Below are 17,367 nucleotides of genomic sequence, written 5' to 3' on the forward strand. Positions count from 1 at the left end.
AAGACAACACAATTTACACAAGAAAAGAGAAGAGAAAGAAAGAGGGCTCACTTCCAAGTCCTGAACAAAGCCATTGATTGATCGATACAGAGCATAAACTATAAGATCAAAATCTAAGCTCTGTGGTAAGAAAAATTAAGCAAGTCTTTAGCTATGAATGCCGATACATGATTCTCTTCTACTTTACATGATGCATATATGCAAGTTAACCTATACCATTTTAAGATCACATTTCATTACCTCAACCAAATAAACAATTAAACAAAACAAAATTAAATAAAAAACCATATATTAGCTTACATGATACTTTTAGGGTGATGTTGCATGACCGACCACTGCAAGTAGAACCTCTTGAAATATATTAATGAAGTGGCCTACAACAAGAAACACATAATTAGTTTAATTTATGCAATATGATCCATGAAAGGATATAAATTGAAAGTGAAAGGGAAGCATAGCGTACCTGAATTTTAATGGGGAATTGAAAGGCCTTACAAACTTCTTGTATCTTTTGTTCATAAAAGATGCGCATGTATTCCTCATCTTGACATATAAGAGAGATTTTATGTTGGTATTTGGTTCAACTGAATTTGCAAAATAAAAAAAATAAAAAATTAGGGGGGGGCTTTTTGCAATTTCTTTCTTTTCCAAAGAATTTCAGAATTTCAGAAATGGTTAGAAATGGTTACCAGTGGTATTGAGGTCAAATAGAGGTTCGGGATAAGATATGGATCTATTTAGATAGATAAACGATGAATCTCATACTTTAAACTGAATTCTTACACTAAATTATCAACACTGACGGTTTTTCAAAAAATAGTTAGTGTTGAGAACCAACACTGACCCTTTTTAAAAAGAGTCAGTGTTGGTACTCAACACTGACTTTTTTTAAAAAGGGTCAGTGTTGAGTACCAACACTGACTCTTTTTTAAGCGTCAGTGTTGAGTACCAACACTGATGCTTGAAAAAGAGTCAGTGTTGGTACTCAACACTGACTGTTTTTTGAAAAACTGTCAGTGTTGATAACAAACACTGACTGTTTTTAAAGCGTCAGTGTTGAACTGCAACACTGACTATTATTTAATAAAAGAGTCAGTGTAGTATGAGCAACACTGATGCTTTGCTTAAAACAGTCAGTGATTAAGGGTCGGTGAAGGGGTTTTTTGTACTAGTGACAACATATATAAATATAGTGACTATAATAACTATTTCTAATATAATTAAAAGCCTACGGGTCAAGTGTTAAAAAAGGAAACATATCTTTTAAATAAAATAAGGAGTGGACACTGGAGCCATACTTTCAACGTCTCAGATTTAGAAACTAATGAATATTTTATGAAAAAAAAAATCAATCAGCAATTTTCAATATGGAGAACAAGATGAACGGTTCGGATCGACCGTTAGGATTTTAAAAAGTCGAATATTGAGCCGCTGCACGGAGGGGAGCTATGTTATGCGTAGCATGCTAGCATATTCCTATATATATATATATATATATATATATATATATATATAGTACGGCTAACGCGCTTCCTCTAGCATATGGGCCGAAATGCTTCCGGTGGAAATTTGAAATTTTAAAATCCAAAAAGTCGATCTGAACCGTTCATCTTCTTCTCCATATTAATATCTGCTTGGAGACCAAATTTTACATTTTTCTGAAATTTTTTACTATTTATTAAGCCATTTTGAAAATCGCTGATCCAACGGTAGCTTCTGATTTTTACTGTTTGGTAAGCCACCGTTGGATCAGCGATTTTCAAAATGGCTTAATAAATAGTAAAAAATTTCAGAAAAATGTAAAATTTGGTCTCCAAGCAGATATTAATATGAAGAAGAAGATGAACGGTTCAGATCGACTTTTTGGATTTTGAAATTTTAAATTTCCACCGGAAGCATTTCGGCCCATATGCTAGAGGAAGCGCGTTAGCCGTACTCTATATATATATATAAATACACACTCATATACATAAATCAAGAATGGCTAGAAACTAATAACATAAGGCAAACTAAGACCTGCCAAATGCTAACTCAAACAAAACAGATGGTGTAAGACACTTTTTCCATCGGTTGATAAATCTAATAGACATTGTTAATAACATTTGTCATCGGTTGCAAAATGCAAGAAATGGCATTGGATAGTCAACACTGTCTGTCGGATGTTCGAACCAACGACATAAGAGCATCTCCAATCCAGCAATTAGAATTAATTGTTAAACAGTCACGTCATTGAATTTAGCAATTAAAGGGTTCATAATTTCTTAACCCCTCCAACCCAGCAATTGCTTTTTAACTTTTTTTTCAACTCAACAGCGATATTTCTGTATTTCCTTTCGTTGCCCTCTATCTTCTTTATCAGAGGAGCACGCTCTCATGCATCTCTCCCAATCCACCATCAGCAAAGCAAAATTCCCTCTATCTTTCTTCCATTAGAGCACTCCATCTCCATCCCAGCATCTCCCTCTATCTTTCTCACTACCGTCGATTTCCCAATTCCTCTTATTTTTGTCTCTACTCTCTACTCTTCTCCTTTCTCTCACTTCCAATTTTCTAATGGAGATCAATACAAAAGGTCAAACACTCAAGCCTCTGTCACGAATCCTTCTTACACCACTATTAGCAACTTTGCATTAAAAGTTGTTGATTTGAAACTAAAATCTTTTAGCAAAGGATAATTTAGCAGTCCATCCATGCTTTAGTATGATTAGAATTAAGTTCAAATCACAAATTAATAGAACAAAATAAAGATTACATTAAACAACAATTTTACGGGAACTGAAAAAAAATACAATATAGTTGTTTTACTGAGATTTCGATGGAAGCATCAATCAACAAAGTCTATGCCAGAGACACACACACACACACAAGTATTTCCTTTCTCATTTCGCATCATTCCTTATTCACGCGCACACTCAAAGAGAGAGAGAGATATACAGAGAGGTTTTTGATGGAGATAGAGTAAAAAAAATATGAGCAATTGAGATTTCAAAATGTAGAGAATAAAAAGGCGAACTGAGAGAAGGTATCGGTACGACGTAAGATGGCCAGAAACATGAGACATCTGATCGGAGAAAAGGCTTTTTTTTTTCGTTCTTCTGGGTTCTGAATTGATGGGGAAGAGAGAGGGGTTTCGAATTTGATGGGAAGAGAGAGAGAGTGATTGAGACAGTAGCCAATAAAAATATAGGATTTTGCCAGCGTAGTCTTTAGAAAGCGTTTGCTTTTAAAGCAAATTTGCTTATTTAGGAAGTGTCGTGCATTCCAACAATTCTATTAGCAATTAACACGTCGGACTAAGCAATTCAAAAACAATCTGCGTTGTAGATGCTCTAAGTACTTACGCCATCAATATTGAGTTGATGGCATATGTGTATACATGCGATAGAAATCGATTCAGCAACTGATGACGAATTATAATTTGAATCGATGGTAAAGTGTTTTTCTGTAGTAGTACTCACATTTTGTGGAAGGGTTGAAATGGAGTTCGTCTGGGTTAGGGAGATAGGATTTTCGATGATGTTGTGGAATGTGGATCAAAACATGTACTTAATTGAGGCAAAGCTGATCTAGCAAGCTTTTGATCACCGTATGTTACGCATAACATCCATCAAAATATAAATATTACACATGCATTCCAAACATCAGAATTAAAGACACTTATTCTTACCAAAACATACAAGTTAAAATAAGGTTTCTCACTCGAACCCTTAACTTCCTAGGATAACATAGATTCAAATAGCCAACATAAATAGCCAATATAAAATTCAAGTTGATGCAAGCAGAGAAAGCACATCTGCGGTGATTCAACCCCTACTATGAGGCACTGCACACAACAAAAGAGGAGACTTCCTTTTTGTAGTTACTCCTCTAGTCACGGTCATGTCCAGTTCTTGAGGCTTCAACCCAAAAGGAAGCTCCCAATTGAAATGATACAGAAGGTTTGCCATTGTCAGTTGAACAAATACTTAACTAAAGGATTTACCCGGACAATTCCTACACCCAGCACCGAATGGAAAGAATCCAATATCCATTTCTTTCGAATCTGCACTGTCACTGTTCACCAAATACCGCTCTGGCTTGAACTCCTCTGCATCTTCCCAGTACTTTGAGTCCCTTCCTGCCAGTGCACAAGAAAAATCATTGATGAGCAGGCTGTACATATTGATTACTGTTTTATTCTGACGTATTTTACAATTAATGTTTAAATAGTATCAGTCAATTTAAAAAGATATATACCAATAGCCCACATATTTACAACAACAGCAGTCCCCTTGGAAATTTCATGGCCAAAGATGTTAGATGTCTCTTGACACACCCGTGGGATTAGCGGAACCACCGGATGTAATCTCAATGTCTCTTTGATATATAACAAGAGGTAAGTAGTCGAGTTCAGCAAAGTCAGATTCAGTTATGATTTTACGGCCTCGTAGTCGTCTCACCTCATCTCTGCTGGTTAGAGATAATTCTAAATATGGCAGGATTATGTAAATAATTTACATTTCTGTATATAACTTTTTCTTGATTAATATATGTTGGCTTTCAGCCAACCTTCAAGAAAAAAAAAGGGGTGCAGGTTTTAACAGATTAGAATTTAATTCATGCAGGGCAAAGGTGAGAGAAATTTTCTTTTTGGGCCATACTGTCCTCTCTCAGAAAATAAAATTAATGTGTTCTAATCTTTGAAATTAGGAAAGTAACAACAATTTTAATATGCATGTCCCCCAAATAGGAATGTTGAAAAATCTCATACTTCTGTTTCTAAAAGGTTAAAAGATATCATTTTTTTACTTGGATCGTTAGAAGAAATAATTAATTATTTTGTCCTCTAAAAATTATTTTATGCAATGTTTCACTAATAAACGATATTCAGAATAGAAATGGACAAGTGCTATACTGTCCTCACAAATTAATTAACAAATAATGCAGCACAGCAAGAGTAATTAATAAACATAACATAAATGATAGAAAATTAAAAATTATGTGAAAACTATACAACATAAAATAAAATTCATTACTCCTAAAAACTTTATTTTAAGAACATATATATAAATTCGGATAGGATGTCTGACATACAATTTATTATTATTCTTACAATATAACTAAATACTTCAGAAAATAAAATAAAAATATTAAAATTAAGCATACTAATAACATTATTCTAAAATGTCACTAAAAGTTTTTATTTTCATTCATCGATTCATTGACTTGAGAGACTTGATTGCTGACGCATGACTTGCGTCTTTTTTATATTTTGTTTTGGTGGTATTCTAAATCAGGTCATATGGTCAACATTTTCGATATCTTCTTGTGATAGTTGTCAAAGAGAATAATAGTCACGATAGATGCTCCATGATTGTGAGATAAGTTCAAAAATAAAAGTAACAAAACATTTTGAATTATCTTTGTTAAGTTGGAACTTGAGAATTTGAAATAATATGAAAGAATGTTGATGATCAAAACTTATTTAAAAGAAATAAAGGTATTTACTAATATGTCAACTAAAATAAAAGACATATCTACTTTTAGTTTCATTATTTATTTCCCTTATTTGTACCGATGATTATCTTCCTTTATAATTAAAAATTTTCAGCTTTATTAATTTGCTTTTCTGATAGGGGACAGTATGGTATAAAAGAAAATTTCTCTCACCTCTTTATCGTGCACGAATTAAACTCTGACCTGTTAAGATCTGCACCCTGATAAAAGCTAGGCCCTTCTCTGGTATAAATACAATTTTGAACCTCATGGAATCGTGGTCCTAATAAAATCCATTGGATGTATAGCTAGGCTCGTGCACGGTCCATATATATCTGAGACCTCACAGCAAGAATGAGACACTTTTCGCGAGGATAAAAAAGTGACTTTTTGTGACGGACTACTCTCATTATTTAGTTTTTTCTTTTTGCGACGGACGACCGTCGTAAATGTATTTTTTCTCTCTCAAAAAGTATTTACTTTGTTGTAGTGCCTGAAGCCGGATCATGCCATTGGTACAATCATTCTCTGAGACCTAACAAAATATATATGTTCCGACTAACAGATCCAAATTTGATTCGACTCGACTTCTTAAAAAAGTCTAGCTGAGTCGAATGCAGACCAAATCAAGACCAGAACATTTTTCTTCAAAATTGAACGATCCGAAAGTTGACCTAATACAATCCTATCTGTTACCTTACAATATTTCAAGAGTCAAATGAATCCGACCCGATCAAAACATGATGATGCCAATCTAATGCCACATTAGAAGTAATAAATTTCACTCAACTAAAAATATCTCTCTCCCAATCCGACCCGACCCATCACAAATTTGCAACTGATTTAAAATTGGACCACTTTAGAAATAAGTTTCACTCAACCTTAATAATCCGCCCCGATCCGCCATAACCCATCTGAAATTTGTAAATGTTTTAAAATTAGACCACCCGAAATGTAATCCGTCTATGAAAGAAGAACTTCAAGTATTAAAAAAATTGTTATATGGAATATTCAACCATTACCATAAAATAAAAAAAACAGTAGGATACAAATGGGTTCATAAAATAAAATACTAAAGCGATAGATTCATAGAAAGATATAAAACTCGGTTAGTGGTCAAAAGATATACCCAAACTTACGGTACTTATTACAAAGAGATCTTTGCTTCAGTAGTACAAATGAATACCATAAAAATTTTACTTTCTATAACTAGGAAATAATGGTTGAAATTTACATCAAATGAATGATAAAAATAAGTTTCTTCAAGAAATACTCAAGGAAGAAGTTTATATGAACTTACCATGGATCATGAAAAGAAAAAAAAATACAAACCTTATAGGTTAAAAAAAATTATTTATGGACTTAAAACAATCATCAAGAACATAATATAGAAAACTATCTCAATATTTAATTTATTGTGATTTTAAAGTAAGCCAATCTAATAGAACAGTATTCTCAAAACATGAAAACAATGATATTACAATTGTTTTTTGTATATGTCAATGACATAATTAAAACCAGAAACAATTATGAAAAACATAACAACGTTAAAAGATACTTAAAAGAAAATTTTGAAATGAAAGACCATGTAAACTTAATTATTTTTTAGGAATTGAAATAATTCATTCAACCAAGAGACTATTCACTTCACAAAGAAAATGTACCTTGGACCTTTTAAAGGAAACGAGAAAAGTAGAGTCCAAACCGTTCTCAACACCCATGCATAGATAGTAATTATAAATTAAATTCTGAAGATGGAGAACCACTGGAAAATATAAATCAATTCGAGTGACATGTGGGAAAATTAATAAACCTAATAATAACTAGGCTGGACATATCATTTTAGTAAGTCAAATTAGTAAATTTATGCATTTATCAAGAAACCCGCATTTTGATGCAATTGGTAGAATTTTGAGATATTTAAATAAATCACCCGGAAATGGTATATGGATGAAAAATAATAAATGTAATGTTGTGTGTGGTTATTTCGATGGAGACTAGGCCATAAGCTTTGATAGAAAATAAATAATCGTCTATAATATTGCACGTTTGTAAACAGAAACTTAGTCACATGGAAAAGAAGCAAAATGTTATGGCACAATCGAGTACGGAAATGGAATAACATACCATGGCATACACCGCAAGCGAACTTACGTCGATTAAATAATTGTTCAAGGAATTGAATTTCACTATTCATGGACCAATGTAAATGTTTTGTGATAACAATGCGGAAAGGCATGTTGCTTTGAAAGCGTTGTTTTATGAAAGAACAATGCATATTGAAGTGCATTATCATTTCATAAGAGAAAAAGTTTCAGCAAAAGAAATCAAAGCTCCTTACGTGAAAAGTCAATATCAATTAGTAGATATCGATCTTCACGAAATATCTCATTTTGAAAGCATTTAAAGAAAAAACAGGCAAGCTAGGATTAACTGGTATCTATTAACTTGAGAAGGAGTATTAAGAATAAGAAATAATTAGAGAATAAATTAGAAATTATGTAAAATAGGAAAAAGTAACTTTTATCTTTCTTACAATTAGTAAAGTACCAACGGTACAATAGATCTAGACACTATATAAACCCCATCATATATCTTTTGTTCTAAAACATAACAAAATATCAATAACAATATAATACTTCAATATTAATTCATAAAACTTTCACGTAGTTACAACTTACAAGGATAGAAATGTTGAACATTGATTCAATAATAGAGTTAATGGATTCCATAATAATATCTCAGAAATTTATAGCGACACTTACCTATGAATAGGGGTGTCAATGGGTACGGTACGGGTCGGGTGGAGACATTTTCATACCCATACCCATTATAATTGACCTTACCCATACCCTACCCATACCCATTAAAAATTGATCTTACCCTACCCTACCCTTACCCGTTAATATTATCGGGTAACGAAACGGTAGCGGGTGAATAACGGATAATACTAGTATAATAATTAGTTTTATTGTATTTTACAAATTAAACATCAAAAACTCATTCATTTTAACACATATATAATTGTATTTCTAATAAAAAATAAAATAAATGTGCAATCAATTCCAACTAAATTATTTTGTATAAAGAATAAAAATTCAAAAACACGAATATACATTTAAGTGGGTTGAAAATTGAATTGAGTATACATTTAAGTGAGTTGAAAATTGAATTGAATATATATTTGAATTTTATAATTACCCTATAGGGTAACGGGTACGAAATAGTCATTACCCATACCGTTACCCATTTATTTAACGAAAAAAAATTCTTACCCATACCCATACCCAATAAGCTAACGAAAAAAAATTCTTACCCATACCCGCCTTATCGAATACGATACGGGTCGGATAAACGGCTAAAAAGGTACCATTGACACCCCCTACCTATGAAGGTCGAGCATTTCTCTCTTTGCGGTGACTCGTGCTAATTAAAAGCCGAAATTTTTAAAAATACCATTTTCGGAAAATTAATAAATCAAAACACCATTTTCGAAATTTTTTATTAAAAACAGCATGGCCGCTTCTGTGGGAAGCGGCCACATACAATCGGGCCGCTTTGGAGGGCAGCGGCCACTGGAAAACACAAATTTTCTGAATTTTTCCTTTTTTTTTTTTTTTTTTTTAAAACAGAAATTTTTTTATTATTTTTATTTTTTGTATTAAAATATTAGAAATGTTGAATATATTTCTTTGAATATAGATGGAATGCAATATAATTTGATTTATTAGAAAGACTGCAACAAATAACCCGGATTAATATTTTTCAGGCCGGATTTTTCGCGGCTGTAAGAAAAATTAATATATTTCTTTATGTGTTATTGGAAAAAAATAAAAATGTTTAGATTCTGAGTTATTGATCCCGCTTCAAAAGTCACTTCTAGATAATTCAGAAAATATTGTGATCTTTCTAATACATTTAATTTATAAAAAATTATATCTATTTTGAGAATTATTTTTTAAAAACAATCATTAAATAAATTAAAGTTTTTATTTTTTTTCAAAAATAGATACAACTTTTTATAAATTAAATGTACTAGAAGGATCATAATATTTTCTGGATTACCTAGAAGTGACTTTTGAACCGGGATCAATAACTCAGAATCTAAACATTTTTATTTTTTTTCCAATAACACATAAAGAAATATATTAATTTTTCTTACAGCCGCGAAAAATCCGGCCTAAAAAATATTAATCCGGGTTATTTGTTGCAGTCTTTCTAATAAATCAAATTATATTGCATTCCATCTATATTCAAAGAAATATATTCAACATTTCTAATATTTTAATACAAAAAATAAAAATAATAAAAAAATTTCTGTTTTCAAAAAAAAAAAAAAAAAAAGGAAAAATTCAGAAAATTTGTGTTTTCCAGTGGCCGCTGCCCTCCAAAGCGGCCCGATTGTATGTGGCCGCTTCCCACAGAAGCGGCCATGCTGTTTTTAATAAAAAATTTCGAAAAGGGTGTTTTGATTTATTAATTTTCCGAAAATGGTATTTTTAAAAATTTCGGAATTAAAAGCTAGGCCCTTCTCTTGTATAAACACAATTAATTTTGTATCTCATGGAATCTTCGTCCAAATCTGATATATGAAGCACGGCCCATAAAGGCCCATATCTGATATATGAAGCACGGCCCATTTCTAGAGGTGCTAAAACCTGATCTGACCCGAAGGATTTGTCCAACTCGTATGATCCAATTTCCGAATTTCGATTCGATTATATATCTTTTTTAAAGTCAAACAGTGTCAAACTCAACCAGATCTGAAGTGAAACGACTCGACAAATTAAAATTTGACTTGAACTGACCTTTGGCTAATTCTATCCGTGACCATGATCCATAATTACACATCCTCAATTAGATCCGAAATCAGACATGTCACTAGAGGTGAAAACAGGTTGGATATTATTCGATAAAATCTGAATTTGTATTCAAAAATTAGACATGGATATTTGATATCCGAATATCCGTACAGATAGTGGTACATATATGGCTTTAAATTTTAATTATACATATCTGAATAATAAATATATACCATATAGGTTAATATATATTTACGAACATCCAATATCCTATCTGTATCGAAATGTATCTTTCCAAAATTCAATTTATATATTTATCCGAAAAAAAAAATATGGTTATAATTTTACCACTATCGGATCCGTTTTCAGCCCTACCTGACCCTACATGGGACCAAAAAAAAAATTGAACACTTCTTTGCAAGAATAAATCAAATGAATTTTCGAAATTTGTCTCAATTTTTTTTCAGACTATTCTCTAGTTTTTCAAAGATTATAATTATTTCCAAATTGATCCTTAAATATTCACATAATTAAGTTTTTTTTTTCTTGAAACATCAGAATTTTAATCTACTTATATGAACTTAAAGAGAACTAATTAAATATTCTCGAATCGTACATATATCATCCTCAATTCACAAACTTAAAATCTCATCAAATTATTTCTAAATTTTAAATTTATCATTATATAATGACATACAAAATTTACCCAATTCATCATTGCACTCGAATTATACATTAATTATAACTAGATTCGCAGACATATTTTTTTTTAATTAATATAGGAGGTTAAGTTATCAAACTATTTAATATACATAAAAAATATTATTGCAAAGACCAAAGACTGATTCGACAAACTTTTAATCTCATGGATTATTTATCATTTTTCAATTTATTATTATGTACTCGCATATAAAATTTACCCAATTCATCATCAACAAGCACACAAATGTTGTATAGCAAATGCATCATAAAATCCCTAAACAGGTGCACCCAAAAAGCATCCAACGATTCCTATCACCTCGCATTCTTTTCCCCAGAAACAGAAACCTTCCCGCCAAACCCCGTTTACCCTTCTTCCCAAGTTCCCATCACCTCTCTCTCTCTCTCAATCTCTTCTCCTCCCAAAAATGGGGAGCATGACAAAGCTTGCACTTGGAGCAATGATCACAGTGGCACTAATCTTTGCTCTTTTCCTCATTCTCTTCCTCCTCCTCTTGGTCGATTTCGTAACCTCCCTTGTCAAAACCCGAAAGCATAACCCGAATCAAAAACTCGACTTGGAATCTCCAGATCCAAAATCACAACAAATTTCGAAACCAAACACATTTCCTTCTTTCTACGCTCATGGTGTTTTACAAGCTCCTACTTCCTTCCTTCTAACCGTGCCCAAGCTCGAAGCCGCCGCTGCTCCACCGATCAAACCGACATCTTCTTCCCCAGTTTCTGTCTGTTCATTGTCGGGTAGCGAGAGGTTTGTTTGTATTTCAAACCCAGTTTATGACGGTGTTCAAGGTGAGGTTCATCATGAGAGTAGTACTCCATTTGAGACCCCAGGTACTTCTCCTTCGCATTTTGGAGAGGAGGAAGAATGGTCACCGCCACTTGGATTTATGAAGAAGTTGCCACCGGTTCGACAATGGCATCATGAGTCGGTTTGTACGAATGACGTGAACCAGACTTCGTCGTATTCGTTCTCGTCTAACACTCATTGTTTCTCGCCTTCTTGGTGATTAATTTGAGAAAAGATTTTACCTTTAGTGCTAATATATTGTTCTTGTTCTTGTTTACTTTTTATGTTGATGTTGAATGTATACTTGTTAAAAAATTTCTTGTTAGTGCTTTTAAGAGGGAGATATTAGAGCTAATTGCTAATAATATAATTAATACATTCTCTTTAGAATAGATTATTAATGGAAGTTTGATTTTGATTAGCCTTCTGCTCTAATTGGTTGTTTTTTTTTATTAATTTAATTTTTTGGAATGTGTATACACTCACTATTTTATTCCCACTCTCATGATTCTATTCATGATTATCTAATTTGTTGTTATGATTCATGTGACCAATCTATTGTTGTACTTTATAAATGAACTTTAGTTTTATTTCATTTGCAATAGAATAACTAAAATTCCATATTAACTTTGTAATTTCTAAGTAGGGATGGGACAAAATGTTGGATTTAATATAAGTCAATTAAGAGAATTATTACCATTGGTGTACATTAACAAATTTCTTTTTAAGTTCTTATTAGTGAATTGTTTATTTTTGAGACAAACAGGGGATGTTTCTAGGAGGCACAGAACCCTATTTAGAATCTTGGAATTATCCTCTATTTTATTTGTGTTTTTAATTTATTGTATTGTACTTTTTTTGGGCTTCAAGCCTTCAACAAAGCAGCTTCTTAATTTTGGGTCCGGATCCCCTAAAGTAGCCCAATCTTTGGGTTTTAGATCGGGACCGTCCGATTCGAATCTGTCGCTTGAGATTGCTTCGAGATTTGAATTCATCTCTCGGGATGTGTGCACTTCACTTTGAATAAATTATCTCATATTCAAATCGGACAGTCTTAATTTAAAACTCAATCTTTAAGTTACTTCACTGGATCTGAATTCCTTAATTTTAGACAAGAAACAAATATGTTTTAAAGTACAAGACAGATATGATAATTTTTCGATGGTATAAACTACATATTTTTTCGATGACATTTTTTCTTGAGATTCTTGGAATATCAGTGTACCTCTAAGGTCATCTGACATCCAAAGCGTATGTCAAATAAACTTTGCACTTACTTTTGAATCCGGTACGTACCAGAGTTATCTGATATTTTAAGATTTGTACGCACAAATTTAAAAGCGTATCGAACGGATCTCGTGATGACCATCAAACTTAAAAGTAGATCCAAAACACATTGAACTTACTTTGCGCTTGCATCAGACTTTTTGACTAACTGTGCAAATGAGAAACCGCACCTACATTCGTGTATTTCCTTTCATGTTAATCATAAAGTATTTATTTCTTTTTCAAAAAAATAAAAAAATCTATCAAATGAGATACAAGAAAGCTATGTTACTCTATACTCCACAATAGACTCTTTACTCATATCGGATACGTATCGAATACTGATACAAGTATGATACAACCACGATACGTAACAGACGCTAGCCGGTGTATCGGATGAGTTGACATATTCTTAACCTTATGATACAGTCACCAAATACTTGTTGAAATGCACCAATATGGCCGGAGACAAGCGCACATGAGTTGCGCCCATAAACCGTGCATACATCGGTGCAAATGTGCATTTTTTGTTTCTGTCGATTTCTTGATTCGAACTTGGAAAGTCCTGTTGAGCATCAAAATCTTTAATCACTACTAGAATATTGTTAGTAATAGATTTTCGTAACTATGGTATTTAATTTGTACTTAGGTTAAGTTTTTAAAACTGTGTAAATTTGATTTAAGTTATGATTATCTAAATACAATATATAATATAATAAAAAATAATATATATAATAGACGTATGATATTCTTATTATTTTAAATTTTAGGTATCATCGATTTACCGTATATATATCGTATCTGATAAGATATCTGTACTTGTATCCATACAATAGAGAGGATGAGTGAAGTAATTAGAAAACATTTTGTGATAATGTTCTATGCAGAAGCAGTTGGAACTTAGGAAGGGCTGTCATGTGGTGGTTTATGTGGGCCTAATAAAAAGGTTGGTCAAATACACGGTCTGTGAATTCAAAAATTTAAAAGACAAGGAAAGTTCAAGGCTTGGAAGCTTGAAAAGGAGAGTCCATTAGCTCTGTTATCTTAAAGTAATTGCAAAGTTGTACTATTATTGTCATCTAACAATAAAGGTAAAAGTAGAATATTGGACTCCTACTTTCATAAAAGCTGAAACAATATTATACATGCTAAAAGATATTAATACTTTTTTTAAATTTATAATTTAAGGAATTTGGAATAAGAAATGCTAAATTTAACTTATATTTTAATTAAGCTCTAATTATGAATCGATCCATATTGTTATTCTTTTATAAAACCAATTATTGCTTTAGATATTTTTTACGTAGTTCTTATATATTTTCTTAAATAAAATTGTTGTGTAAAGCTACAAATTGTTGGATTCTAATATTTTTATGTGAGAACAATTCTATGTTTGAACATTGTATATTAATAAATTATTCTTGATCATGATGCAAAAATAAATACAACTTTTGCTTTTGTACATAGTAAAAATATTTTGTTGAGTAAAAAGTTCTTAACACAGAATAATGGCTGATAATGTAGTAAAAATATTTTGTCATAAAAATATGTTTGTTGTTCATAATATTAACAATGACACAATAGTATATTATAACAAGCAAAATGGTCTAAATTTTATTATGGGTGAGTTTGGATACAGAGAAAATAACGTTGTTCTGGATTAGTGCAATATTTTTTTCTGCTATATATTTTCTATTTGGATCACACAAAGAATAGCGTTATTCTCTGAGTTAGCATCGTTCTCGCTAACCGACTCAAAACATGAGTTAGCACTAATTCTAGAAAAAAAATCACCATTCTTGCTGCAACATCCAAACACACCATATATATCAAAGGTGATTTAAAGCTTCCACCTTAATCTCATACAAAACACCAATTTGATCTACCAAAATGAGTGAAAATAAATTAAATGTTACAATTGACAAATGCGAAACTTATTTGAAAAGGGTTAAAATGCACTGTTCCTTTTGTGCTCCTAACGTGCACCCTTCTCTCATATCTTCATTTTCAAAGTTCAAATAGTCGATTTGAACCTTCCAACGTGTTTTTTCATATTAAAATGTGCTTGGAGACCAAATTTTACATTTTTGAAAAAACTTTACTATTTTTTTCAGAATTTTTGATGTTGTTTAGTTTAATCAAAAATTCTGAAAAAATAGTAAAAAAATTTCAAAAAATGTAAAATTTGGTCTCCAAGCACATTTTAATACGAAGAACACGTTGGAGGTTCGAATCGACTATTTGAACTTTGAATATAAAGATATGAGGAGATGGTGCACATTAGGAGCACAAAAATATGATGCATTTTAACCCTCCTCAACTTATTTAGCAATTTGGCGCAACAACAAGAATAGAATCGAACTAGGGTGTTCTTAATCTCACCAAATTGTTTGGTGAGCTTCACTCCAAAAATCATCAAATCGGTTTTAAATGACGAATTCGAACCGTTGAAATCCACCTACCTTACGAGTGATGCGTCTGCATGTGAAAATTTTAAACATTCGAATTAATTTAGTATAAAGTCAAGCGGTCAAAAAATGTTCAAAAAATGAATGCACTAAAATTAATTTATTAACCTTCTAATTTTGACCTATTGACTTTATACTAAATTAATTCAAAATTTCAAATGTAGACACATCACTCGTAAGGTAGGTGAGTTCTAACAGTTCGAATTCATTATTTGAAACCGATTTGATAAATTTTAGAACTAAGCTCACCAAACATTTTGGTAAGCTTAAGAACACCCTAGTTCTACTCCAACAACAAATAAAACAATATAAAATAGACGTTCTTTTGTAACAGATATAATTGCATGCATACACATGCAATAGATTAGATAACAGAACAAGATATGGCTAAAAGGACAAGGATTGGTATAAAGTAGAGATATTAAAAGGCCTGGCAAAGTGTGCATACCTATTCTATGGCTCATGCTCTTCCCAAAAAAAAAAATCAATGACAAATGAAAAGAAAGCAAAACACTGTAGCTCGTGAGGCGCATTACCTACTCTAAAGTCTAAACTGTATAGTTTAATAGCAAAATGTTAAAAGCACTTGAGTATCAGCTGGTAGAAAAAGGAGTGCGTATCCTCTGAGATATCTCAATTTTTGCGTGACCGATGTGTCCGGTGCCTATTCGGGGATAGCGAAGGGGGCCAGTATTATTTTTGCTTTGAGATTCGTATAAAACTATTTAAACGGTTGAGAGATTCCAGAAAGTCACGCAAAGCTTGAGATATCTCAGAGGATGCGAATTAGGTAAACAAGGGGTGCACTTTTTACCAGTGCATGTCGTTTTATTGCTTTGTGCTCAGCAATGGCAACATATGTCGCTTTCTGGTATTCTGGTTTTCTGGTTTCCACTTGAAGGAACTTGTCTTCTCTCTGCGCTGCGCACAACTTGTGATGTCAGTTGTTGCTGTGCTTCTTTGGCTCTAAACTCTGGTTAGGGTTGTCAATTAGGTATGTCAGTATGTGGCAGGATTTTCTGATACACATTTCATGGAGAATAGCGTATGGTAAGATGCTGACCGACGGTTATTGCATCAGAATTTATATATCTTTCTTTGTGTTTAATGGGATATGCTCCTGTCTATGATTGGAGTGAATTTTTCTTTTTTTGGTGAAAAGTGTTTCATTTTCAATTCAGACAATTATTATACAAAATTAAATATAATTGTTGTTGGCTTTGTCCATCAAACAAACATACATGACAGGATGTTATTCAAAATAATAGTGTACTGAAAAAACCCCTCGGGTCTAAACCCGGATCGGGATCTGACTCGGACTGACCTGATTCTTGCTAGACTTCAGGACCGGACTGGACTAATTCTAGAGTCAGATCTAGCAAGGGTTTGGGCTGGTTTTTCCACTATACCTGTCCAAACCCGACACCTGCCTAACCCCGATCCGGTTTGGCTTGTTGTCTAATCACTGAAAAAAAAATATATGAAATTCGATTTGGCTTTTTTAACTTTTAAAATAGAGACATTGATTCATAACACAGATCGATTCATAATATGCATATTACCATAATCTCACTCAATGTACAAAATTAAAAATTTTATATAGTTAATTATTGACACAGGTAAGATTGATACTTACAGACAAATAAATCGGCTGTTATTCTTTTGGAATAACAAGAACCTGTTTTTTCTCATCAAATAGTTGACTTTTATCGAGATTCGTGCATGAAAAAATTTAAATAATTGAATGAGAAAAGGTAGGTTTCTATTATTCCAAAAGAATAACAACATATTCATACTCCACTTTTAAGGGATTTATATTATTTTTTTAAATCTAGTTTACTCAATC

At 32.1% G+C, this 17,367-nt stretch overlaps 1 protein-coding gene and 2 long non-coding RNA genes across 3 annotated transcripts; 1 reads left to right on the top strand and 2 right to left on the bottom strand.

The window, feature by feature from the left end:
- Positions 1-156: 156 nt before the first annotated feature.
- Positions 157-568, bottom strand: LOC144545982 (uncharacterized). Its single transcript, XR_013508655.1, has 3 exons — positions 464-568; positions 301-374; positions 157-210 (listed from the first exon to the last, which is right to left on the bottom strand). It is a non-coding gene; the product is annotated as an uncharacterized LOC144545982 (long non-coding RNA).
- Positions 569-3,603: 3,035 nt separating this feature from the next.
- On the bottom strand, positions 3,604-4,446 carry LOC144545951 (uncharacterized). Its single transcript, XR_013508647.1, has 2 exons — positions 4,237-4,446; positions 3,604-4,117 (listed from the first exon to the last, which is right to left on the bottom strand). It is a non-coding gene; the product is annotated as an uncharacterized LOC144545951 (long non-coding RNA).
- Positions 4,447-11,381: 6,935 nt separating this feature from the next.
- LOC144545481 (uncharacterized) lies at positions 11,382-12,007 on the top strand. Its single transcript, XM_078294049.1, has one exon. It carries the CDS (start codon positions 11,405-11,407, stop codon positions 12,005-12,007), a length of 603 nt encoding a protein of 200 aa, XP_078150175.1. The 5' UTR covers positions 11,382-11,404.
- Positions 12,008-17,367: the final 5,360 nt, after the last annotated feature.

The sequence above is a fragment of the Carex rostrata genome, chromosome 28 (assembly GCF_964058835.1).
Source record: "Carex rostrata chromosome 28, lpCarRost1.2, whole genome shotgun sequence".
Lineage (NCBI taxonomy): Eukaryota > Viridiplantae > Streptophyta > Magnoliopsida > Poales > Cyperaceae > Carex > Carex rostrata.